The sequence below is a fragment of the Anoplopoma fimbria genome, chromosome 9 (assembly GCF_027596085.1).
Source record: "Anoplopoma fimbria isolate UVic2021 breed Golden Eagle Sablefish chromosome 9, Afim_UVic_2022, whole genome shotgun sequence".
Classification (NCBI taxonomy): Eukaryota; Metazoa; Chordata; class Actinopteri; order Perciformes; family Anoplopomatidae; genus Anoplopoma; species Anoplopoma fimbria.
Window position 1 is genome coordinate 14,391,658 of NC_072457.1, and position 24,352 is coordinate 14,416,009.

At 40.7% G+C, this 24,352-nt stretch overlaps 3 protein-coding genes across 3 annotated transcripts; all 3 read left to right on the forward strand.

Moving 5' to 3' along the window:
- The first annotated feature begins 595 nt into the window (after positions 1-595).
- On the forward strand, positions 596-6,403 carry lap3 (leucine aminopeptidase 3). Its single transcript, XM_054604684.1, has 13 exons — positions 596-783; positions 1,831-1,946; positions 2,523-2,577; positions 2,661-2,766; positions 2,880-3,039; positions 3,165-3,329; positions 3,728-3,886; positions 3,980-4,104; positions 4,307-4,395; positions 4,488-4,590; positions 5,180-5,259; positions 5,373-5,482; positions 5,846-6,403. The coding sequence occupies exons 1-13, from the start codon at positions 694-696 to the stop codon at positions 6,030-6,032; spliced, it is 1,545 nt and encodes a 514-aa protein (XP_054460659.1). The 5' UTR covers positions 596-693; the 3' UTR covers positions 6,033-6,403.
- Positions 6,404-7,071: 668 nt separating this feature from the next.
- Positions 7,072-8,871, forward strand: med28 (mediator complex subunit 28). The gene is made up of 4 exons (XM_054605077.1): positions 7,072-7,241; positions 7,827-7,893; positions 7,990-8,102; positions 8,423-8,871. The coding sequence occupies exons 1-4, from the start codon at positions 7,083-7,085 to the stop codon at positions 8,624-8,626; spliced, it is 543 nt and encodes a 180-aa protein (XP_054461052.1). The 5' UTR covers positions 7,072-7,082; the 3' UTR covers positions 8,627-8,871.
- A 2,016-nt stretch (positions 8,872-10,887) lies between these two features.
- Positions 10,888-24,086, forward strand: klhl2 (kelch-like family member 2). The gene is made up of 15 exons (XM_054604040.1): positions 10,888-11,335; positions 14,385-14,504; positions 14,617-14,723; positions 14,836-14,957; positions 15,929-16,091; positions 16,397-16,506; positions 16,613-16,729; positions 18,757-18,906; positions 19,006-19,123; positions 20,500-20,697; positions 20,877-20,978; positions 21,522-21,650; positions 21,832-21,972; positions 22,066-22,209; positions 22,536-24,086. Exons 1-15 carry the CDS (start codon positions 11,268-11,270, stop codon positions 22,562-22,564), a joined length of 1,818 nt encoding a protein of 605 aa, XP_054460015.1. The 5' UTR covers positions 10,888-11,267; the 3' UTR covers positions 22,565-24,086.
- Positions 24,087-24,352: the final 266 nt, after the last annotated feature.

Genomic DNA, 24,352 nt, shown 5'->3' on the forward strand with positions numbered 1-24,352 from the left:
AGTAAAATTAGCAATAACACAGTGTAGAAATATTCCATTAGTCTCCAAGGAAAAGTTTGGCGTTCGAAAATGTACTTAAATTCATAGGTATTAACATCAAACTATATTTATAATACCAGCGTTTTAATAAATCATAATGCAGAATGGCCCAGAATATTGCATATCATATTATTGAAGGCTATTATTGTTATTGATGCATTCATTTTTGCATCACTTTAATGTTGCAGCTTGTAAAAGTAGGTACTGTTTTATTTTTAATTACCTTATGTATATACTGCAGGGAAGTTAATTTACTCCAGAGGATCAATACATTTTATATAAATCTATAATAAGAAATCATAATTTACTTGTTGATTCTATTTTGTTTTATTAATCTGATTCTGAAGATGTCAGACAAGAATACAACAATATTTCCCTTTATTATGTAGTGGAGCAGAAGTATAAAGTAGCAGGGAAATATAAGTACCTCAAAATTGCAATTATGTAAAGTACTTTAGTAAATGCAGCTGATTCAAAGCCTCCTGCAGTTTCTCGCTGCTGCCGCCATGTGGCGACAAATGACCACCTTGGTCGCTTTTTTGTGACGTAAGAGAAACGCGACGGTGTCAGGTCGATCGGCTGTTTGCACATGTATGCGACCTCTACATCTCTGAGATAATAGTTTGTTTCGGGGTTTTTATATATGCACAGCAGATGACAATGCTTCTTCTGAGGAGAACCGTGCAGACGGCAAAACACTGCAGGTCATTTACTACGTCACAGACTCACCTGAACGAGAGGAAAGTAAGTAACTGTTAGCTGTTAGCTGTTAGCCTTTAGCCTGTCAAACATTAGCTGACAGGTAGTTTGTTACATCAGTGACTCTCACAGGATTCATCAACACTTCACACTAAAGGTTTTAACACATTAGGAGTATTTGTGTGTGTGTGTGTGTGTGTGTGTGTGTGTTAGATAGTGTATTTATTTATAAATGCATCAGTGTGTGTGTGTGTTTAGATAGTGTATTTATTTATAAATGCATCAGTGTGTGTGTGTGTTTAGATAGTGTATTTATTTATGAATGCATCAGTGTGTGTGTGTGTGTGTGTGTTTAGATAGTGTATTTATTTATAAGAGCATCAGTGTGTGTTTATGTACAAGTTACTTCCAGTCATCAGCCACACAGAAAAGCATTATAATAATGTTTGAAAACAGTAATTATTAAAACCAGAGACGAATCATTTAGGTTAAAAATGGAAAGAGCAATGAGATTTTACATATTAGATAAAATTAAACAAGGTAAACAAAATAAAAACAATTGGCTAGACCAGAAACACAATTACAGTGCAGCAATTAGTATTAAGTTTCCCCTAATGCAGCAAAGAGAATGAAATTCAGTAGAGAAACCAATCAATCAAAGGCGCATGAGAACAACTGACTCAAGGCACTAGCAGATGACTGCTTCCTTAAGATCTGTAAATGTGTTTGATGTGAAGAGTTGCATCCAAGATTTACATGGGATACATGTAAAAAAATATGCATTTAATCAGAACTGTTAAGGTGTCAAATATCATAGCTCATTGCATAACAGTAACACAACTAGTCAGTGTGATTTGTGAGGTTTGTGGTTAAACTGACAAGAACTATGAGCTAACAGCCTCATAACCAATAAATAAAATAGGCGCAGTGGTCACGCCGATTGGTTCTCCATTTTAATCCAAACGGAGGGGTTGCAAGCAAGCACAGTAGTTTATTGTTCTTAATAGAACTAGAGCTATTGATATGTTAATTGAGATAATTCTAGATTGATCAGTTTGTGGGTTCCTTTTCCTTCACCGTGTGTGTCTGCAGGGTCTGGTGCTGGGAGTGTTTGAGAAGGAGGGAGAGGAGGGAGGCCTTCATCTTACCGAAGCAGCTGCGGGTTTTGACCAAAATATTTCTGGGAAACTCTCTGAACTGCTGAAAATGTGAGTCTCTGATGTTTGTCAGTACGTCTTGTTATGTGATGATAACAATAACAGTTTAGTGCAACGGTCCTGCAATGAATCCTCCCTTCAATAAAGTTATGATCAGTTTTTGATGAAACTGTTTTAGGGAGTTGTTGGGTCAACTTAAGGATAATTCTTGGGGCTAACTTATTTTTGTATAACAAATTTAGTTTACCCTTTTATTAGAAATTGGATGTGCAATACAGTGCAGTAGAGTGCACAGAGGAACAATATTGAGTTTCCCTGGTCAGAACAGAAAAACAAATGATGCAACATTCAGACTAAACACAAGGTGAAAACAGCAAAATGGGAATACAAACTGTTTTGCAACTCTGTTAGTGAAACCTTGCAACCTTGAGAAAACAAGCTAGAAAACCAGTTACAAGTAAACACACAACATGCAGTGCAAATGGTAGAAATATATGAATATAAGTAGTGTAAACAAGACAGACAAAAAACATCCTGATGAATCCCTGGATACCACGTTAACGCTGTGTTCCTGTCTATTCTGTTGCATAGTTGGTTAATAAACTTGTCTTGTTTTGCTCTCTCCAGCTCTGGACCGGCTCTCAAGAAAGGCAAAAGTAGAATATTTTATGGAATCCACAAGGTAAGAAAAGGGACATTAGAAAAAGACTAACCCGATCTCTTAACAACGTCAGAGTTATTAAATCTTCCCTGTGTCTTCTCCAGGACTTCCCATGTGTCGCAGTGGTCGGGCTGGGTAAGTCCAGTGCAGGTGTGTGTGGCTCAGAAAACTGGGACACCGGCAAAGAGAACGTCAGACAGGCAGTGTCAGGTAAGACATTATTTCCATTTCATGTAATGTTATGTACTTTGAAAGTTGTCTTATCTTATCTTACCAGAGTTACTACCTGGCTGATATCTGTGTGTCTGTCTGTGTGTGTTCAGCTGGCTGCCGGCTGCTTCAGGACCTGGAGGTGAACCATGTGGAGGTGGACGGCTGCGGTGATGCCCAATCAGCGGCAGAAGGCGCCGCTCTGGGTTTGTTCCAATACGACCAACTCAAAACCAAGAAAAAGACCAAAGTAACCACACAGCTTCATGGAAGGTAGACTAACAAATAAGCTTCAGCATAAATCTGAGGCGTTTCACACTACTGGGTTATTACAGATGTAATGCAGCATCATGCTAATGTATATGTGTCTGTCTGTCTGTGTGTGTGTTTGTTCTTAGTGCCGACTCGGCCGGTTGGCAGAAAGGAGTCATGTATGCAGATGGCCAAAACCTGGCTCGGCTACTCATGGAAGCTCCCGCCAATCACATCACTCCTACTGCTTTTGCCGACACCATCGAAGAGAAATTAGCGCTGCATGCTGAACGAGTCACAGTAAATAAGAGGTCTGTGAATTAATTCATCATTACCGTCATGAACCAATTATGTCAGAACTCAGAAAACAACAGCAAAGCATGCAAACATGTGAAATACAGTACATTATTTTGATTTGGTGCATTGTTGAAGGGCATTTCGGGACACGTAAATGAACGGCTTCTTATAGAGTTGCCAGATGTGGAACAATGTTTGACTGCAGAACGCAGGAGACTGTGATTACTCTTTAGACCAAGTGATTGTAAACCAAAAAAAAATGTAACAAATATATGACAATTCTTGATAAAAGTTCAATCAAAATATTCTATCACCTAAAATAAGGTCTTGTCTGAATATGGATCCTTTTTTGCACCCTGAAGATCAGATAAAGGAGGAGAGTTTTTACCTAATAGTTGATGTGTGCCTGTAGATCTCAGGCCTGGATAGAGCAGCAACAGATGGGAGCGTTCCTCAGCGTGTCTAAAGGCTCAGAGGAGCCCCCTGTCTTCCTGGAGCTACATTACAACGGCTCTCCTGACAGCAAGCAGGCCCCGCTGCTCCTAGTGGGCAAGGGCATCACCTTCGACAGGTAAACCGTAATAATACACACTCAAGCCAAATACTCACAAAAGAAAATCGTTTCAAAGCTAACATTAATGCTGTTGTGACTCCTCCTTGGCAGCGGTGGCATTTCTCTGAAGCCGTCTCCTTCTATGGACGCAATGAGAGCAGATATGGGGGGAGCTGCCACCGTGTGTGCTGCTATCGTCACAGCAGCAGCTCTGAAGCTACCAGTCAACATTATTGGTAAATGTTTTGGCAATATGGATCCTCCAAAATCAGTTTTTTTCTACCATAGTTTGTTAATTACAGAAACTAAGAATATCCAGAGACCATAAAAGCCCAACATGGACTTTTAAAACATGTTTTTATAACTTTGAATCACCGCTCTTGTACTTCATTGAAAACAAATCTCTCTTGTCTGTTTCCATTGGTTAACATAAATCAGGTCTGGCTCCCCTGTGTGAGAACATGCCCAGTGGAAAAGCTACTAAACCAGGTGATGTTGTCATGGCCAAAAATGGAAAAACAATCCAGGTGGGTGGAACAAACCGTTACGTGAGTGTGATACGTTTGTGCTCTTATATGTGTGCATACAGATAAACAGGTTTTATTGTTGCTTTTTACAGGTTGATAATACGGATGCAGAGGGCCGACTGGTTCTCGCCGACGCACTCTGTTACGGACACACTTTCAACCCCAGAGCCATCGTAAATGTTGCTACGCTAACAGGTGGGATTTTTCAATAGATTTATTGACATAGACATGGTTTTTTTTTTATGTTTACATCATGTTATGATGCTAAAGTTATGTAAAACAATCAGTGCTGTCAATTGATCTTTTGTTGCGGACCAAACAATTGGACTGAGACCCCCTGAAAAGCTGATTCTCAGGGAAGAAACTGTCAAGGAATCTGTATATACACATCATTATCTTACCAAGGATAAACGTATACATGGGAGGAAGTGAATGCATCAATCCAAAAAGTATCTATAACCCCTGTAAATATGGTACGGGATGCCTCTTTTTCATCCTGTTTCAACCTGTCACCGTGTTCCTATTCATGAGGTCCAGTTGGAGTCTTAAGCATTAGTGCTCATAATCAGCTCTTTCTTTGTGACACCAGAGAAGATAAATTAACACAAGAGGTGCAGGAAAATGCTGCATGACTTGGTGTCACTCACTGGAATTTGATTTCACCACGTGGTGCCCATGTAGCGCTAATGATGCAGGCTGACAGTACTCAAAACTTTCCAATGAGAGATACTCGTTGATAATATAATTTGTAAGTTTTCAAATGTGGCTTGTTTTGTCTCTCAAGGTGCGATGGATGTAGCTCTCGGCTCAGCAGCAACTGGAGTATTTACAAACTCTGACTGGCTCTGGCAGCAGCTGCAAAAGGTACTGTGTGTGCGCAATGAACTCACTCCCAACATCTCAGTCCATCAGCTCCTGTGTTGACTAATGGTGTGTGTGTGTGTGTGTGTTTGTGTGTTGTGTGCGTGCGTTTGCAGGCTAGTGTTGTGACAGGTGACAGAGTGTGGCGGATGCCTCTGTTCCAGCACTACACCAGACAGGTGACTGACTGCCAGCTGGCCGACCTCAACAACGTCGGCAACAGCCGGTACGTATCTCGCTACGCTAACTGAGTGACTGCAGACATCAGAGTACAGATTATTCAGTCATGTATAACCAAACCAAATATTATATAACCATATTAGAGGGTTGAAGGCTTTGACATGAGTCGGGATGATTTGGTTCTTCAAATTCATTTTATGATGGTTTCAACTCTTCTTTGCCTTTATTTCAAACTAAGGGCACAATATTACCCAAGATAACTTAATCCAGGATAAATGATGAGAACAAACAGGATTATTTTTAACCTGATAACAGCAAGTTAACCTGCATTAGTTCATAACAGGACCCAGGAGAATTCCCATGGCTTTATTTACCTGAATCTGACTGTGTGTCTCGGTCATCTTTCTAGTTCCGGCGGTGCGTGCACAGCAGCTGCATTCCTGAAAGAGTTCGTCACGGCTCCTCATTGGGCCCATCTGGACATCGCAGGTGTGATGAGCAACAAAGATGAAGTTCCCTACCTGAGAAAAGGCATGTCTGGAAGGCCGACACGTACGCTGGTGGAGTTTGCTGCTGGATTGGCCCACAGTGACTGAGAGAGACACAAATAGCAGATCGGACAGAAGACTGCAAGATTCAACCTCGATCTCTCAGCAGTGGCCAGGTTTAGAAGTCAAAAATGGACAATATCATATACATTGAAGAGCTCAGAAAATGATGGCAGGGATTCATTGCTGTATTTTTTCCAACATGATGTCTTTGATGGTTACAGCTAATGCGTCAATGTAAGAGGCCACAATGTAATACAGGTTCAGCGGATCCCCACACTGTTGTGATTTCAGCTAAAAACAACTGAAGCTCCATCGAACTTCATAGTTCACATAATTTATATGTTGTATAAAATAAACTCTATTATTAATAACAAATGTGTAATCTCTATAGCTTTTTGGTCGACATCGGCTTCCCACCCAAACATTAAACCCTTGTGTTTTTGAATACTTCTTTCCAAAATCATGGTCATTAATGTTCTGCTGTAACAGCATCCACTCTTCTGAGAAGGATTAGCAACAGAATTTGGCAACTCGCTGCTGTGATTTGCCCCGATTTAAGCCAAAAGAACATTAGTGAGGCAGAATGCCTGAAAATGGAAGTTCATCCATGATGGCATTCATCCCAAAGGCCAGTCAAGTTTCTCTCTATCAGACTTCTTTACGGACCTTTCATTGTGCACGGGGGCGAGTCAGTGCCCTCCCCAAACTGTTGGAAGCATGCATTGGCTTGGGACTCGTTTGAACAAAAGCTGCTTGTGTCACCTCATGAGTTGTTAGGAGTCCATTAAACCAAATAACGCTTTGCTTCTTCAATTGCCTCAGATTTGTAGTTTGTAGAAGCCCAAAGAGCTGAAAATAAAAAGAAATGGAAACGAGAAAACAAAAAGAACCCTACTTTTGTAATATGCTTCCTAAGGGGTCGTGACCTTTTGGTTGGGAACCACTGCTCTTAAATATTGTGTGTTTTTATTGTGTGACTTTTAACTGACACCAGCCAGACCATGAAAAACCAGAACAGGGTTGCCCCCCCTCGGTTGTCCTGAGAGCTACGTCACTCTCCGTGTGCGCATGCGCGTACCGGGTAGCCAGATCAAGATGGCGTCCTCCTTGAGTGGGATGTTCTCCAGTCAGCCGCCGCCCGGCGCGCATCCCGTCGGGGGTCCCGGTGCACCGGGCCAGCCGGGCTTCCCCGGTGCAGCTACCAGACCTCCGGGAAACATCACGCTGGTGGATGAACTGGAGGCGTCCTTCGAGGTAGAGCTAACGTTGAGAGGCTAGCACCCGTTAGCTGGGAGTGCTAACTGTTGTTAGCTTATTAAGCTAGCGAGGGGACGTTTAATGTTTAGCATTGGCTGGTGTTGATAAGATACTGCAGTCTCACATGGCAGGGCTGTTAAAAAATGTCTTTATTGGGTGAATCATGCTTAGATAACTCTAAAATACTACAATAGATGACACTAGGCTAAATATGCTAATGATCTAAGTGAGCTTCACGTCCCAAGCATCTTAACATGTAGTTAACCCAATAGCTCTGCAGGTCTAATGTCACTTCACTCTCTTTTTCAAACCCTTAACACACTCACAGTCTTCAGATCCAAGAATACTGAAAAAGACACCTTGTATTCATTCAAAGTTTGTATACTAGAATATATTTACATCTACACTGTCCCATGATCAGACTGTGTGGCATATTTGGTCAACTCTACAGGACAGGATGTTTCTCGGCCTAATGTGTTAAACTAGAAAGCTGGTTTTAGTCAACAGATTGTCTTTGCAGGACAACTTTTTGAGCATTTAGAAAAAAGGGCAAATTCACTAAAGCTGTGCACTTTTCTTTAGGCATGTTTTGCCTCCCTGGTAAGTCAGGACTACGTTAACGGAACTGATCAGGAGGAGATTCGAACTGGTCAGTGAAACCTCTAATTCATTACTTTTTGTTGTTTAGTTTATTGCATGTTGCAATCTGTATATTGATGTCAATCTGTTTGTCTGTTGATTGCAGGTGTTGACCAGTGCATACAGAAGTTTCTGGACGTGGCTCGACAGACAGAGTGCTTCTTCTTACAGAAAAGGCTTCAGTTATCTGTGCAGAAACCAGAACAGGTGGTGAAAGAGGTAAATTAATATACTGTACTATATCTTGACAGTTTTGAAGTGGTTGTCTCCAACTCCTCCCGTCGACTTAATTACCACTCCATTTTTCTATAATTTGTGTATTTGTAGGTTTTGTTACCCAAATTTTCTGTCCAAACAAAATAAACTCGTTGTTGAGAATGACTAGCTAGCTGTGCTATATCCAACCTTCAACAGCATCGCATCTATTTCTTACACCCTGTATCTGTGACATGCTGTCGGCATTTACGTATTATGAATTTCTCTCCATTTGTTAATGTGCTGTCTCTCTTCTCACATACATTTGTTTTTTCTCACTTCAGGATGTGTCAGAGTTACGTAATGAGCTACAGAGGAAAGAATTGCTGGTTCAGAAACACTTGTCCAAACTGCACCACTGGCAACAAGTGCTGGAGGACGTGAGCGTTCAACACCGTAAACCCTCTGACCTTCCTCCTCCCGGACCGCTGGCCTTTCTAGAGCAGGCCTCTGCCAGTCTGCCCCCTGCCCCTTTAAAACCAAATTAACACACCAAAGTTACAGTCACATTAGTCTTCTGTTGTACGAAATTGTTTACACACAGAATGGGATGTTGAACTCTGACCTGCAAGCAGCTGGTGATCACACCCAAATGGGAAACAGATTTGTTTGCATTCATCAATCATAAAGGCTCGACTTGAAGCAAGATGGAGCAAATATTTGCAGGACTTAAGTGTAGCTGTCACTCAACACACTATGTACATTGTGTGATGCCCACTATCATGTGTCAACCTATGAGAAACTGAAGAACAGTATGTTGTCAATGTCCAACTGTTGGAACATCAGGACATAGATCATTTTATTTCCGTATTTTGTTTTATGTAAATATTTCTATTGCTGACTTTTTTTTACTGTAAAATAAACTTACTTTGTATTTTGACTTTGGACTTAAGTCTTTATTATGTTTTTCTATTTGTACAGTGCATCATTTTTGTGTTTGAAAACAATATTTAAAGGGGCATTCCACCATTTTTACACATGAAGATGAGTTTAGTATTCATGGAGAGTTGTTCTCTGCACAAACAGTTGTTTAATGTATTTTGTGGCTCTGGAAGAGATATTTGTTAAATCTGAAAAAATAAACCCTGTTGGTGTTACAAACTGTGTTACAAACAGATGACAAAGGATTTGACAAAGAGATGCCAAGGTGTTTTGGGTGTTATGGGAATTGTGAGATCCAGCTTTCTTGGAGCATAACTCAGGACTAAAAGTCAAGATCCCGCCTTCTGCTGCTTCAATTTTGACCATTCTGTGTTTTAATCTCTCACAAGTTACCAAATGTAATGGAAATGCTAAACCAGTGGATTACTAATTTAATTACCGTCATTGTCCTATAAGTTGAAATATACTTATATAAAAGTGGAGTCTTATCATGGGTAAAAAACAGAAACATGCTGACAGCTGTAATATTCCATGTGACTTCTGGATGAAATCATGACAGAGAAAAGACTTGAGATAAGCCATGACTGAGCCCCCTGACAGCCTGCCGTCTCTAATGCATTCAGCGTCTTCACACCACAACAGACTTGTTCTCCGCGGCTTCACAGCTATCGCCCGTCCACGGACAGTACAGCCAGACACAGATGGACTCCAAAGACAAAAAACTTCTTACAGAACAGGGGTCTGTGGCCTTGACATGATGGAACAGGGGATTTATTATTACATTTGCAGAACACCTTTTTATACATTTTCTAATTAAGTTGCATCTGAAAAACGGAATCTGTTGTATTTATGAAGAATCTTGTTTTGCATTCTCTAGTTGAATCTTTATATAAAATATTAATACTCATAATACCTCAAATTTATGAGACACCAAGTCAAAATTTCTATTTACAAAGTCTTAATTAAGACATAGTTCCTCAAAATGTTGAGTTAGTCAAAATGATGTCCTATAACAAAATCACAACATATAAATATTTCCAGTTAGAGTCAAACTTAATAGACAATAATTTATAACTAGGAAATATAAAGACAGATTCATGACATACTGAAGACAAATTATGAGATTGTTAGTCAAGGTGTCAAGTGTTTAATTGCCAAATGCAAAAATCTTATATTTTAGGACAACATTATGAAATATGAAGGTAATTAGTCCACATTGTGAGATTGAAAGTCAAAATTGACTGAACAAGTCAAATAAATTATACTTACTTAAATGTATGAGATTAAATAAATCAAGATTATGAGATACATCTTAACCACAAGGAACAAAGTCAAAATTGAGAGATAGTAAATTAAATTCAAATAGGGATAGAAAGTTATTATTAAATATTCTGCTATTTTAATTCTAGATAATTAGATTCCTAATTTTAAAGCTTCCTGTGTACATTTATATATACTGTACAAGGGCTGTCTTGCACCTCATTGTACAGCATGTAACATCCTCTACTGACCAGCACTATTTATGTACAGTTTATTATTAGGCACTATCATTGTACATTGAGTATTTAATACATATTTAATATATTTTAGATTATAGTCTTTCAGGATTTGTTCTTTCCTTTGTTTTGTGAATTGGCTGCTGTAACTATGCAAATGTGTCTATCTAAGTCAAAAAAAATCAGATAAGGAGTCGACCATCATTTTTGCATTAATGTTTTCCTTTTGTTTATTCACAGTGAGTGTTAAACATTCCTCATGAGCCTCCTCCCCGCTCGGTCTCCCGCAGCTAGAGGGAGACAGTGCTTTCTTGCGGGCCGCCTTGGCCGCTCGGAGGACCGTCTTTGCCGACATGTCCTTGTTTGTGCGTTTTAATCAGCGATTGGAAAAATAACAGGTAGCCTTGTCTGTCCGCCTCTCGCACCCATAGACACCCAGGAGAGAAGAGAGAGAGAGGAAAACAAATAAATAAAGAAAAAACACAATAAACCCTTTATTGACGCTGCTGGTTGGCGTGTTTTTTTTTTTTCTTGTTGCGGCCGACTAGACAGACAGTCCTCGGGCTCCAAAACAGCCGGGGTTGAAACGCAACGTGTTTTTGTTACTGAGTGTCACCGCAGTCGGGCTGTGTGTGTCTCCATGAACCGGGCTGCTTTAACGGGGCTGCAGTCAGCCCGTCTCCCCGCCTCTGGACAGCTGATCGCCGCCTGAGAATTTAGACCCATCCGGAGACGACACCGTGGATATGGAATGGTGCATGCCGCTGGGCCAAGTTTTCAGCCTCTGAAAAACACCGGAATCATGGACAGTCATCCGCTGTGAGTGCAACAATAATCATTATGTGTGTGTGTGTGTGTGTGTGTGTGTGTGTGTGTGTGTGTGTGTGTGTGTGTGTGTGTGTGTGTGTGTGTGTGTGTGTGTGTGTGCTGACGTCTCCCTGTGGCTGCTTGACTGATGGTGCCGCATTGACAGCGAGAACCAGCCGGCGTGGCCGCTCACTGACCGGGGAGGACCGGTCAGTGAGAGCCGGGGACCGACACCGAGCCGGAGGGGGGGGGGGGTCTGTGGGTCTGTGGTTGTGGGTTATAATCTGATGATATGTTTGGGATGCCGGAGGTGTTTTTGTTTATGGCAGAAGGGGGGTGGGGGTGGTATGTGTGTGTTAACTGCTGCTATGTAGCCATGTGTGTGTGGGTGTGTTTGTGACAGAAAACAAGGGACACGTGATTTTTGCCTTGAGCAGCAGGATTATATGTGAAGGCCATATGTGTGTTGGATGTTTTATTATGAAAGGGAGAGGCAACCGGTGTGTGCTGAGCAGTGGTGGAAAGTAGCCTTGTACTTTACTTTTGTAATATATTTTTCTGCTCTTTTATACTTCTACTCCACTACATTTCATAAAGCTTTTATTTTTTCTCTCCTTTGCATTTATATGACAGTTATAGTTTCAAGTTTCAGTTTTATAATTTAAACAGAAATTGTGTTATGAGTTTATAGAAAATACAATAACATCAGTAGTTTCCAATCTTTTGGGCTTCTCAAAATACAGCTAAGATTAAGAGGAAGTCCAAACTACTGTATACACATCACTGTATTTTTATTTCTTCTCCCATTAATCATCTCATGACCCCTCAGATTTATCATGTGACCCTTTAGAGGCGCCCGACCCCTCAGAACCGCTAGTTAACTTTATTTAAAGTAGTTTAAATCCAGCTTGAAGAGCTACAACAGTATATGCAACTTGATGCATCAGTATGAACAATTTAATAATGTATCACACACTAATAAATCATTCATGAAGGTAGTTTTTCTGCAGAACGAGTACTTTGTTACTTTAATAGAAAACATTTGACTGATAATACTTCTACTCAAGTATGATTTTGAAAGAAGGACTTTTACTTGTAATGGAGTGTTTTACATAAATGTAGTGGTACTTTTATTTAAGTGAAGGATCTGAATACTCCTTCCATTCAGTAGAGCTGAATATTAGATGTTTGTGTATTTGTAGTTTAATGTGGTTAAGATGGGAAGCATCTATACATTTACACTCACGGGCCACTTTATTAGGTTGAGGCTGGTTTATCATCCGGAACCCGAGGAGCCAGCTGATTTGATTAATTGCTGATTTGATATGGGAGCTAAGGTAAAAGATAAAAGATGACCAGCCGGTATTGTCAGCTATTGTTGTGGCCCTGTCTTGCTAAAAGTCTAAACCTCATCAGAATACCTTATTTCTTAGTTAACATTGAGCTCACATGGATCATATTGCTAAATAAGGTGATGGTTTTGATCAAATAACCTCAAACCAAATGACTCACATAAAAGCCGGGGCCAGCTAGTATTAATACAGCAGAGGAGTACTTGTTGGGTTGGGTCTTTACTTAATGCTAACTTGGAAGCAAAAGTGTACATAAACACTGCTCAGAGGGTGGGGGGGTGGTAGGTAGCGCCAGTTTATTAGGTAGCCTTGGCCCAAACTAATGCAGTTTAATACAACAGTTCTGCCATAATACTGTTTTGTTTTAGTTAAAACTGTTTTACTGAGGTGTTGATGGTGTTTTTGGGGAATGCAGTTTTGTTTACACCTCAATAGGAGGTAAATGGAATTTCATTAGTGGTACTCACAGGATTTAAAAAATGAAATACAGCAACACCATCTCTCTCAACAATCTATGGTTTAACTTCTCTGATGCATAACCAACACGTTCCCATTCCAACTCGTCACATACTGACGATTTGTCCCCTTGGCGCCACTTTATAACGCACTGCGACCAGCGCACGGCCGCAGTGAACATGTGGTTTATGCTGTGAAATCAAACAAAAACAATAAGGTTTAGGAAAACATCACTGTCCTGCTTAAAAATAAGTACGTAAACCTTTTGCGTAGGTATCAGACGCCGTTGAACATGACAGAGCATCGATATTCGATGCCCTGGGAATGAGAACGGGCTGAAATAACATGTATAACAGTTTTCATGTGTCTGTTGTAGAAAGTATTGCATCCTGTGGAAGCAGAGCAAAATATAAAAACCCTCAGGAAACAAAACCACATGGTTAACAAACTTCTAGAGGTAAATGTAATTCAGGTGAAACAACACTTTAACTGTGAAGTAACCAGATCACAGTTGCAGAGCGTCCTATAGTGCTGACTCATTGTAGGTTTTAATGCCAGAGCAACATTTTGTCACATAATGATCAATCAAATCCCTCTTGACCTCTGTTTCTTTTTCTTCATGTGGTGTGTTCCTGTTTGATATTATTGTAATGGTTATTATGCATTCTTCCCTTAAAGAATTGAAGTAAACTGAATACAATCCAAAGCTTTATTTTACTCGTGCACCTGCAGATTGAGCTCTTTATAGTCGCTAATGCTGCTAAGTGACATTCAACCTGTTGAGATGCAACCTAGTTGAAGCCCTGTTTGTAATACAATTCAGAAATCTCTTCAAACCTTTAAAAAAATAAAACCAAAACTCACTACATGGCTTGCTATTTTTATAATTTGGGGAAAAAAACACTTCAAAATAAGTTTTCATGGTTATTTAAGGCATTTTAAAATGAGGGCACCAATAGCAACAGTATGTGTTAATTGCTAATAGTTAAAAAAACTTAGTTGGTAAAACAGACAAACAAAACTTCAGAGCCAGACAATCTAAACACAGCGTCTAATTTTACTTGTTTAAAGTGGATATTGTATATTAAAGGTAATGCACTCTAAAATGTCCTGCTATAGAAAATAACAGCTATATTCATATACCAGGACTGCTCGTTGTGTATTATCACTCTCTATACTTCCTGTATGTAAAAGCATGCTACCGTCTGATGTCCGCTCTCAGTAACGTTGAGCGTCTCTGCTGTCCCTCTCAGGTGCACCAGACTTTGTCCACACGCTCTGGACAAAGAAGATGGCGTCGAGAGACAAGGTCCGGTCACGCTCAACCCTCGGCACATGAGGAAGGCGTTCAAAGTCATGAACGAGCTGCGCAGGTGATGCACGCTCTTCTCTTTCTCAGTTCTCTGTTGTCCTCTGGGTGCCGACCTTTTATATTTTAAAATAGTAAAAATCTCTCACCTCCCCGTCTCTTTAATGCCCCCACAGCCAGAGCTTGTTGTGCGATGTGACCATAGTGGCGGAGGACGTAGAGATCGCCGCTCACAGGGTGGTTCTGGCTGCTGGGAGTCCCTACTTCCACGCCATGTTCACAGGTGAGGACTGGCTGATATTCATGCTGCTGGACATCTGGCTGGATCTTGTTTCACCCTGTGTTTCATGTTTGTTTTGGCTATGTCCTCTACTATAACGCATGTCTACCAACAGGTGAGATGGCAGAGAGCCGGGCGAAGCGAGTGAGGATAAAAGAGATGGATGGTTGGACTCTGGGCCTGCTGGTCGACTACATCTACACAGCAGAGATACAAGTCACAGAGGATAACGTCCAGGTAAACACACACACACACACATTTATGCTCACATAAACACTGGGGACATTTTGACTTTAACACTGGTTCTTTTGGCTGTTGTATGACATAGTTTGTTTGTCAGTTGATTGATTTCACTTGTTGTGATCTACGACTCTTTCGATTTGTCGGTGAGTCGTCAAATCCTATCAGTGCTGGCTACTAAGAATTTATTTGGTCAAAGACATCCCTAGAAAATAGTGACTTGCACAAGCAAAAGTAAATAAAATACCCATCTTGTGAAGCTATCGCAAACTTTTGAACTGACCCACCTTTCTGATCGCCTTATCAAATGAAATTGCCCTTTTTTCTAAAACTAATAACCAAACCCAGTGGTTTGCACTTTCTGATTGATCCTTAACTGTTAATGTCCTGTCCTAACAACTTGTTTTTAACAGAAATTAATGAAATAATGGTACCAAAATGGAAATTGGTTCTCATGATGCTGCTGCTGCTGAGATTTAAGAACTGTAGATTACAAGCATCTTTTTGTTTTACTTGATCATATGCTGAGCACTTTAGCTAATCTTTAAACTTCTGCCTTGCCTTTGGGGAAAATTCACTCTTTTTGAAAGTGTAAAATATTAAAACTAAACTTAGAGGAGCTCAGGCGTTCTTGCTGCTGTGTTTGGAAACCCAGACCTTCTACTTAAACCTACACATATACATTTTATTAGAAAAGTCTCAACAAGCTGGTCATTTTGAGTGACTGAACCTAATCTTATGTAAAGGTTGTGTCTCTACAGAGCAGGCCAGCATGTCACCCCTTTAACTTAATTAATCTGCATTGTAGTATATTATACTTTATGCAGGATATTCTGTGTGTGTGTGTGTGTGTGTGTGTGTGTGTGTGTGTGTGTGTGTGTGTGTGTGTGTGTGTGTGTGTGTGTGTGTGTGTGTGTGTGTGTGTGTGTGTGTGTGTGTGTGTGTGTGTGTGTGTGTGTGTTTGACAGGCATTGCTGCCTGCAGCCGGCCTGCTCCAGCTGAACGAGGTGAAAAAAGCTTGTTGTGAGTTCCTGAGCTCTCAGCTTCATCCATCCAACTGTCTGGGGATACGAGCTTTCGCTGACCTACACGCCTGCTCTCAGCTCCTCACACAGGCCAACAGCTACGCAGGTCTGTGTGGGCAAATCTCTACCTGTTTTATGTGTGTATGTGTGTTGTGTGTGTGTGTGTGTGTGTGTGTGTGTGTGTGTGTGTGTGTGTGTGTGTGTGTGTGTGTGTGTGTGTGTGTGTGTGTGTGTTTGAACAGCTCTTATTGCTCCACTAAAATGGGTTAGCGTGTATCCTGGAGGATGTGGGACGGTGGATGAGACGGAATGAGAACAGGTTTAATTAATGACCATGTTAAGAGAAGACAAAAAAAAAAAGATGTGTTCATTTGCAGGGTAGTTATTTTCATTCCATGCTTTTGCTGACAGAGCAACATTTCACGGAGGTGGTTGGGAGTGAAGAGTTCCTCAATTTGGGCATGGAGCAGGTGTCCAGCCTGATCGCCAGCGACAAGCTCACCATCCCCACAGAGGAGAAGGTACACACACACATTCACTCTGCTCAGTATACGCAGGTAGGACAGCACAGACCAAAATGGTTGTACCTGATGAGCTTCAAGTGTCTCTGTGTTCTTCACTGTGCAGGTGTTTGAGGCGGTGATCGCTTGGGTCAACCACGATAAAGACGTCCGGCAGGAACACTTGGCTCACCTGATGGAACACGTTCGCCTGCCGCTTCTCTCCAGAGAATACCTGGTGCAGGTATGAGGAACCGCATGTGTGTGTTTTTTGTTTATGCTCGCGCTCACGCAGACTGCTGCTCTGTCACTTTGCATCTGACTAGTTGAGCTGTGATTTAGTTCAAGATCAGCTGAACTGGATTTTTTTTAATTTATTTTTTTACAGTGGTTCACATTTCCAAACTTTTGTACAGTTAATCATTATGATTAAATGTTATCATTATTGAAATTCTCACCCATGTCAGTGGCCTGATGACTTACAACACTGATAATGAATTTATTAAAACATATATGACTGTTGATTGTCACTACCATTAAGTACCATTGATCTAAATATTCATGTCAAATGTACATCTTATTTTAGCACATTTGCCCCTTGGTTTTCTTTTTAATCTACTGCAGTATCAATAATCCATCAAATATATATAGAAAAAAAATAGGGGTTCTGACAATACGTCCTTCATTTTAGTTTTTTTCTTACAATACTGGCAAACTGACCAAACGTCCTACTTTATGGCAGTGGATTAATTAACAACAGTTTTTTTTGTTGATCAGATAATCAGTTTCTGTCATAAAAAAAAGTCTTTAGGAGAAAGTTTCACCTTTAATTGTAAAAACTGGACTGTTGAAGTTTAAAAAAGTGGTAAAAGAGTTTCAATCAGGTGAGACTTCATTAGAGTGAAGCTATAATTAATTACACATGCATGATGAAATTAATATTGAAGAGTGTTTGGCCATTGGACTCCATTAGGACATGATATATTAAAAGCAGGGTAGTGATGCTGTGATTAGATCAAGAACATTCCCCCTGGAGGGAGTTGCTTTAGATCCAATGATGGGCTGAGTAGTAGTACTTGGCAGTTGAAATGATGAAGTCCAAAGGTGAATCGGGGTGGAGGATGGTTGCATTGGTTCAAACTACAATGACAACTGGCAGCAAAACAGATCAGAGCAGTTTTAAAATGTTGTTTGGTTTTGGGGCAACCGTGGCAGAATCAGCCCACAATCAGCTGATAGAGTAGAAGCCGCAGAGACAAAGGGAAGGAGAGATGTGTGAATGAATGAATGAGTGAGTGTAAAGAGAGTGACTCTCTTCCGCTAATCAAATGATCGTAGTTGTTTGAATCTGTCTTTTTAATGAACTTTATGACCTTTGACCAGTTCTGCAGCAGTTTCAAGTGAAGCTTCAGATACTGTGGTCTCTACAGTAGGTTACCAGGTTCAGACTAAACTACAGGTGCAGTTTTTAACCACAGTGTCTGAGGACAAAGCAAATGTGGTTTAAAGGATCATGTGACTTGTGACACAGACAACACAGGTTTCAGCTTGAAAATAAGACCACAGCTAAGCTAATGACAGAGCAACAGAGTGTAGGCAGTAACATACAGCCGGGCAACATGTTGCTGCCTATCCAGTTGTCCAACTATTTTTTTTTTCTGCTGCTTTTGAAACAGGGTTGAGGTGGCAAAATAACGTAAGGAAAAAAATGAATCCCATACGGCTACTTATTTAATTCTACTTTAAATGCTCAGCATTCTTCATGTTGTGTAGTGTAGACATTGCCTCATTTTGGACGAGTATGCATGCTTTAATTCTTATGTGTTTTTGGCTCTGTTTTTAGTGAGTTTATCTTTGATTAGCAGCTAACCACACTGATGTTTGATCATTTTACATTAACCTTTATGATGGGGAAAGTCAGGCAGTCTACATCCTATCAAGGAAAAAAACCCAATGCACTCCACCCAATGAATCACTGAATGTTATCTAACTTAGAGAAAGAACAATTAATCTCTTTGTACTATTAACGTTGTTCAGGTAAAATCTCAAGATAAATATAAGTTAAATCGTAATAAACATTAGATTTGTTAGTAGAATCAGAACTAGTCTTGATTTTGGATTTATATCATGTATTTTTGCTTTGATTGTAGTTTATATAATCATAGTTATACAGTTACTTCTCTGTCTCAGCTGCTGTGTCTCAACATGCTGCAGTATTTTGTTAATCCAGTTGGATGACTGACTCCTCTCTCACTGTTTTGGTTGTGTTAGCGGGTGGAGGAGGAGTCTCTGATCAAGAACAGCAGTGCGTGTAAAGACTACCTCATCGAGGCCATGAAGTACCACCTGCTGCCCGCTGACCAGAGAGCTCTGATGAAAACTGCACGCACACGCATGAGGACTCCAGCCTGCTGTCCAAAGGTAGTCACACACCCTCTGCTTCTCTTAGCTAATAAGAAAACAACAACAGTTGATTCATAGTTAGTCACGAAATGGCTCTGCTGTTCCTGTTCTGTGCAGGTGATGGTTGTGGTTGGAGGCCAGGCTCCCAAAGCCATCCGCAGTGTTGAATGTTATGACTTTGAGGAGCAGCGGTGGTACCAGGTGGCCGAACTCCCGACCAGGAGGTGCAGAGCAGGTAGGAGAGCTTCAATAACAACAACAACAGCACCTGAACGCTACACCAAACCGTCACTTACTCCCCAAGTCACCAAACTAACGTTGCATTCAGGTGGTCCTCATCATCTTGTAAATATTAAATTAATAAAATCAGCAGGACCTTGCCCTCAAACTGCCTAAAAATTGTAAACACTGCTGGTTAACCGGACGGGTTACACAATACATTAACAGTGTTATTAGAAAATAGTCTACAAGATTAATATTTAATACACTGTATAACTTAAATAAATCTGTGATTAATAACATACCTAGTTTTCTTGTGAGAACTGCAGTGTTGAGTCCTTCAGGTGGGTTTTCCATCAGACTAGTTAAAGCAATATATTTTCCAGCTGCTACTGAAGACATGAACACAAATACCTTGTACTCTGTAGTAATACCTCCAGATTTTATGAGGAGAAAAGGTTCACATGAACACATTTTTACAAAATTCAGCACCACACAGTAAAATGGAGGACACTGAGGGTTACATATATAGTCCTCCAAATTCAGGTAAAAGAAAGGCTGTATTTCTCTGCATTGTATGAAAAAGATGGAGGCCTTGTCGACCCATTATGATGTATTCAGTTTAGAAGTACAGACGCAGCTACAGACGATGGTCACTCAGGTCAGATCTTGGCATATTGGCACTGAGATTCAATCCATTTGTGATCAAAATAAATATTCTCAGGCATTCTTGTTAGGTTTCGGTATTGTGTAATTTAAAAAATGATCTGGGCAAACAGCATCACTTGTTCATCATGCCCCCTGGTGGAATGTTTCTGTCTTCCACCAACTACGCCCAAAGGTGGGGCTCACTGTGACGACACACGGAGGGAAACAAGTTTGTTGTTTGTATCCAGTTTGGATGGACTTGTGTTGTTAGTGCCATTTGCAAAAGTTAAGACTTAATTTAACCTCAAGGGGAAATTTACAAAAGAAATTGGGAACTCGACCCCAGTTAATCTAATTATGATTATTGTGATTGCCTGATTTTGCAATTGCAATAGGATTTGGCATATTAGTGGAAATGATCTTTATTCTAATTTTCATGAAAAACCTATTAGAATGATTCTGCTGTGTTTTTTTTCAAGGAGGTTTACCAAACAAAATGATTTCTAAAGTATCTAGATTATAATGTGGAGGTCAGGACATCTCTGCAGCACAATATAACAATATTTAACAATTTTTGACTCTGATTAATTGTGCAGCCAGACTGCACTTCATGACATTCCCACCCTTGAGGTTGCTTCAACCTTCAGCCTCACTGCACCAGGCTGTTTGTGTGTGTGAGTGTGTTTTTTTCTATATATTTGTGTTTTTTTTAACCTGAGTATTTCCTGTGTTATTGCCTTTCAGGTGTGGTGTACGTGGGTGGGTGTGTTTATGCAGTTGGTGGTTTCAACGGTTCTCTACGTGTCCGGACGGTCGACTGTTACGACCCCATGATGGACCGCTGGACGAGCGTGAGCAGCATGCAGGACCGTCGCTCAACGCTCGGGGCTGCTGTGCTCAACGGACTCCTGTACGCTGTGGGGGGGTTCGACGGCAGCACAGGTACAGATGTGTGACTGTGACATTAAAATGTTTTTATGATTACAGTGAGCAGTGAGAGAGTTTGAGTTCAAGACATTAAATCCCTACAAGCTTTTGCTTTGTGTAACAACAGGAAGTTGTATAATATGTGTGATTGTGCATGGTGTTTTTGATACGTGTTTGTGTGTGTGTGTTTGCAGGTCTGTCGACAATCGAGGCGTACAACGCGAAGACAGACGAGTGGTTCCATGTGTTACCCATGAGTACCCGACGAAGCAGTGTAGGAGTCGGTGTTGTCAATGGTGAATACAACTCCTAGTTCAGTATTTAGGAATAGATCAACATAATAGAAACACTTTTTAAACCATGCAATAGCATTTTTGAACACTTCTGAACACTTCACTTTCAAAACGTTTTTATTTTGAACCCCCGAGGTGTTGAAGCCATAATTTGAATACATTGGAACTGGCTTGAAGCTCATATTTTTAGTCCATGAAACTTGAAAAATGGCACAAGTTGACCCTCATCAACTAAGAATAAACAAACAGTGAAGGATTCTTAATCTAGCAAGCAGAAAAAGTAAAGTTTACAGAGGTGCTTCACAAGAAGAAGGTAATGGGAAAGAGAGATAGAAGAGACATAGATGAATAAGTCTATAACCCATAAAGTAAAAGTTAATAGTTAAATAGTAAATACTAAAAAAAAATTGTGTTAATTTGCCTCAAAACTTTTCAACATTTTGAGCTTTACAAGCTTTTATTTCCTGCAAGGCTGAAATAATGTATTTTACTGTGTTTTTATTATTCTAAGTTATGAATGTTGTGTGTTTCCTATGTTTTTTTCAGGGATCCTGTATGCAGTCGGTGGCTATGATGGTGCAACCAGACAATGTCTTAGTACAGTAGAAGCTTACAACCCTAAAAGCAACGCGTGGAGCTACATCGCAGAGATGGGCACGAGACGCAGTGGAGCAGGTGTGTGTGCGTGCGTGCGTGCGTGCGTGCGTGCGTGCGTGCGTGCGTGCGTGCAAGCGTGTCTCACAGATTTATCCATCAAGACAAACAGACAAGATCATTGTTGTGCTACACTCAGTGATGGAAATCCATGATAAGACAGAATTGGTGACCAAATATTGTGCCCGGTGTCTTCCCTCAGGTGTAGGTGTGTTGAAAGGTTTACTGTACGCTGTCGGGGGTCATGATGGTCCTCTGGTGAGGAAGAGCTGTGAAGTTTATGACCCGGCCTCTAACAGCTGGCGGCAGGTAGCAGACATGAACATGTGTCGACGCAACGCAGGTAACTCAGACAGTCTAGTCCAGCAGAGATCCTCAGACGTGAGATGTTAGACGTCCATTAATCTTCATTCTGTTTATGTGTGTGTGTTTTCAGGTGTGTGTGCTGTAAACAACATACTGTATGTGGTGGGAGGAGACGACGGCAGCTGCAATCTGGCTTCTGTTGAGTTCTACAATCCAAACTCAGACAAGTGGACACTACTGCCGACCTGCATGAGCACAGGACGCAGTTATGCAGGTGTGTAGAGAAACATATATATATATATATATATATATATATATGTGTATATGTTATTATATATAGATACCTGTACTCCATTTTTTACACCTACTCCTATCTTTCACATCAATTACAACACTACATATTGCTTAAAAAACTTTTCCTACTTTTCAGAGTACTAGCAACATTCCCTTTAGTGGACATAAAGGCCCTTTGCTTTCATTTCCTTTCATTGTTTTACATTTATACTTAACATTCACAACATTTGCTTTGTATGAATATTATATAACGTGGCGACAGCAATGCCCACATCTCACTCTTTTTGTTGTTGTTTTTGACCACAGGTGTGACTGTGATTGACAAGCCGTTATGACTGCTCTTGACACTCGCCACTGATTTGAAGCAGAACGTATTCCCCTGCTGAATACTGATCTTGGATCTGTCTATGACGCCGATGCTTGGATGTTGGTCAGCATTGGCACGGGCACTGACGAAGATGAAGAAAAATGACGAGAATGTTGTTGAGGATGATGACGACGCTGAAGATTTTTTTGCACTTACCTGAAAGGGGGAGCTGTAACAAACGGGGGGGAATCGAACCCGTGTTTTAATCCCCTCCTGGCAGGACTGCCGCTGGCGACTGGACAAAGCAGTTTGAAGCGCCGCTGCAGTGTCATTGAAACGCTGCTGATATGAAGCTACTTTAATCGCAAAGCTACTTTAACATTAGTAATGTTAACATGAACCGGCTCTGAGAGAGACCACTGATCCAATCTATGGGAGAGGGAGACAGAGAAGGACCATTTGGGACTGAAATCTTTGTTTCTCCTTTGTTTTTATCGTGATGTGTGTGTGAGTGCGTGTGTGAGTCAGTGTGTGTGTGTGTGTGTGTGTGTGTGTGTGTGTGTGAGCGCTTGCATTTAAAGGTGCTCCTTTGCTTGCACATGTGAGCATGAGTGTTTGTGTGCATCTGGGTCTCTTGTGTGGTGACGCCCGGTCCGACGCCGCATGAACGCACTCTGTCTGACCTCTGACCTTTTACAGTGTTGCAGTGTGGCTGTTCAAGAGTGCCTGAATGTCAAGTTACGCCCCTCCTCTTCTTCTTCCCCCTCTGTTATGCCTTGAGTACTGTTACTGGACAGAGCGCAGCTGCTCCGGGACACGTTTGAGAACTGACTCCAAATCTGTGATGATGTGTCAGTTGCGTCGGCCCGCATGAATTCAGAGAAGCGACGTGAGAAGCATTTGCAGAAAATGTACATTTCCTTTAAAAAATAAATTTAAAAAAAAGCAGACTTTAACTCGAACACTAAGCTTCTGGTGAAGGAGAGGAGTCATTCATGTTGCCAAAAACAGTGATAGACAGAGGGGGAAGCTGTTGGAGGTGAAAAACAGCTGGATGTATCAGTGCTTTACTGTCACCCCGGCAGCCATCTTTGTTGTGGTTGTAACCACTAATGACAACAACAGCCTGAAGTCCCTGCATGGTCCCTAAACTTCAAACCTCCTATCCTTCAACAGTTCCCTCTTCCTCCTCCTTCGGTGTAGCAACCCTATTAACTACTGCACACCCTGACGTACTATGAATGTGCCAATTTTAATATGTCTCTTCATTTCTGTCTCTCTTTACTACTTTACTAATCTGTTCTCTCTTTCTGGAAAGTGACCAAACCTACTCTTGATTTTCTGTTCCTCTTTCTCTTCCCTACTCCTCCTATATTGAAAAAAAATAATGCTCTAAAAGTAACTGGTATCGCTGTTTTCTTGTCAGTGTATTGAGGAATGTCCCGTAGGCTAATGACTTTGAAAATGTTTCATTACTTGTTTTATATTATCATTAATAAATATGCTTCTTGTATTTAAAGCTGTGAAATGACATAATCTGTTTTTAAAACTTTGCCAAATCAGTAAAACGTTGAAATGAAATACGCTGTGTGTGATGTTTTGATAACGATACGGCGATGCAGTCGTTACAATTTCACATGTCAACATTTGTGTCGTGTGAAGCTGCCGTCATTTTCCTGCTCAGTTTCACGCTCTTCTTAACTTTTCTGCCATTTTGTATTTAATCAGTTAATGTTCTAATTATTGTGCCGGTATTCAATACCTTGGCTTCTTTTGCTAAATGAAAAAAACTAAATGTTTTGCGTTGGTGGAGAAT

Excerpts from the sequence above, each read along its gene's own strand:
- lap3 (XM_054604684.1), top strand. The coding sequence starts at position 694 with ATGACAATGCTTCTTCTGAGGAGAACCGTGCAGACGGCAAAACACTGC. Across the intron at positions 2,578-2,660 it reads TATTTTATGGAATCCACAAG|GACTTCCCATGTGTCGCAGT; the intron begins GTAAGAAAAGGG and ends TGTCTTCTCCAG. Across the intron at positions 4,396-4,487 it reads AAAATGGAAAAACAATCCAG|GTTGATAATACGGATGCAGA; the intron begins GTGGGTGGAACA and ends TGCTTTTTACAG.
- med28 (XM_054605077.1), top strand. The coding sequence starts at position 7,083 with ATGGCGTCCTCCTTGAGTGGGATGTTCTCCAGTCAGCCGCCGCCCGGC. Across the intron at positions 7,242-7,826 it reads AACTGGAGGCGTCCTTCGAG|GCATGTTTTGCCTCCCTGGT; the intron begins GTAGAGCTAACG and ends ACTTTTCTTTAG. Across the intron at positions 7,894-7,989 it reads TCAGGAGGAGATTCGAACTG|GTGTTGACCAGTGCATACAG; the intron begins GTCAGTGAAACC and ends TGTTGATTGCAG.
- klhl2 (XM_054604040.1), top strand. The coding sequence starts at position 11,268 with ATGGTGCATGCCGCTGGGCCAAGTTTTCAGCCTCTGAAAAACACCGGA. Across the intron at positions 11,336-14,384 it reads ATCATGGACAGTCATCCGCT|GTGCACCAGACTTTGTCCAC; the intron begins GTGAGTGCAACA and ends TGTCCCTCTCAG. Across the intron at positions 22,210-22,535 it reads CACAGGACGCAGTTATGCAG|GTGTGACTGTGATTGACAAG; the intron begins GTGTGTAGAGAA and ends TTTTGACCACAG.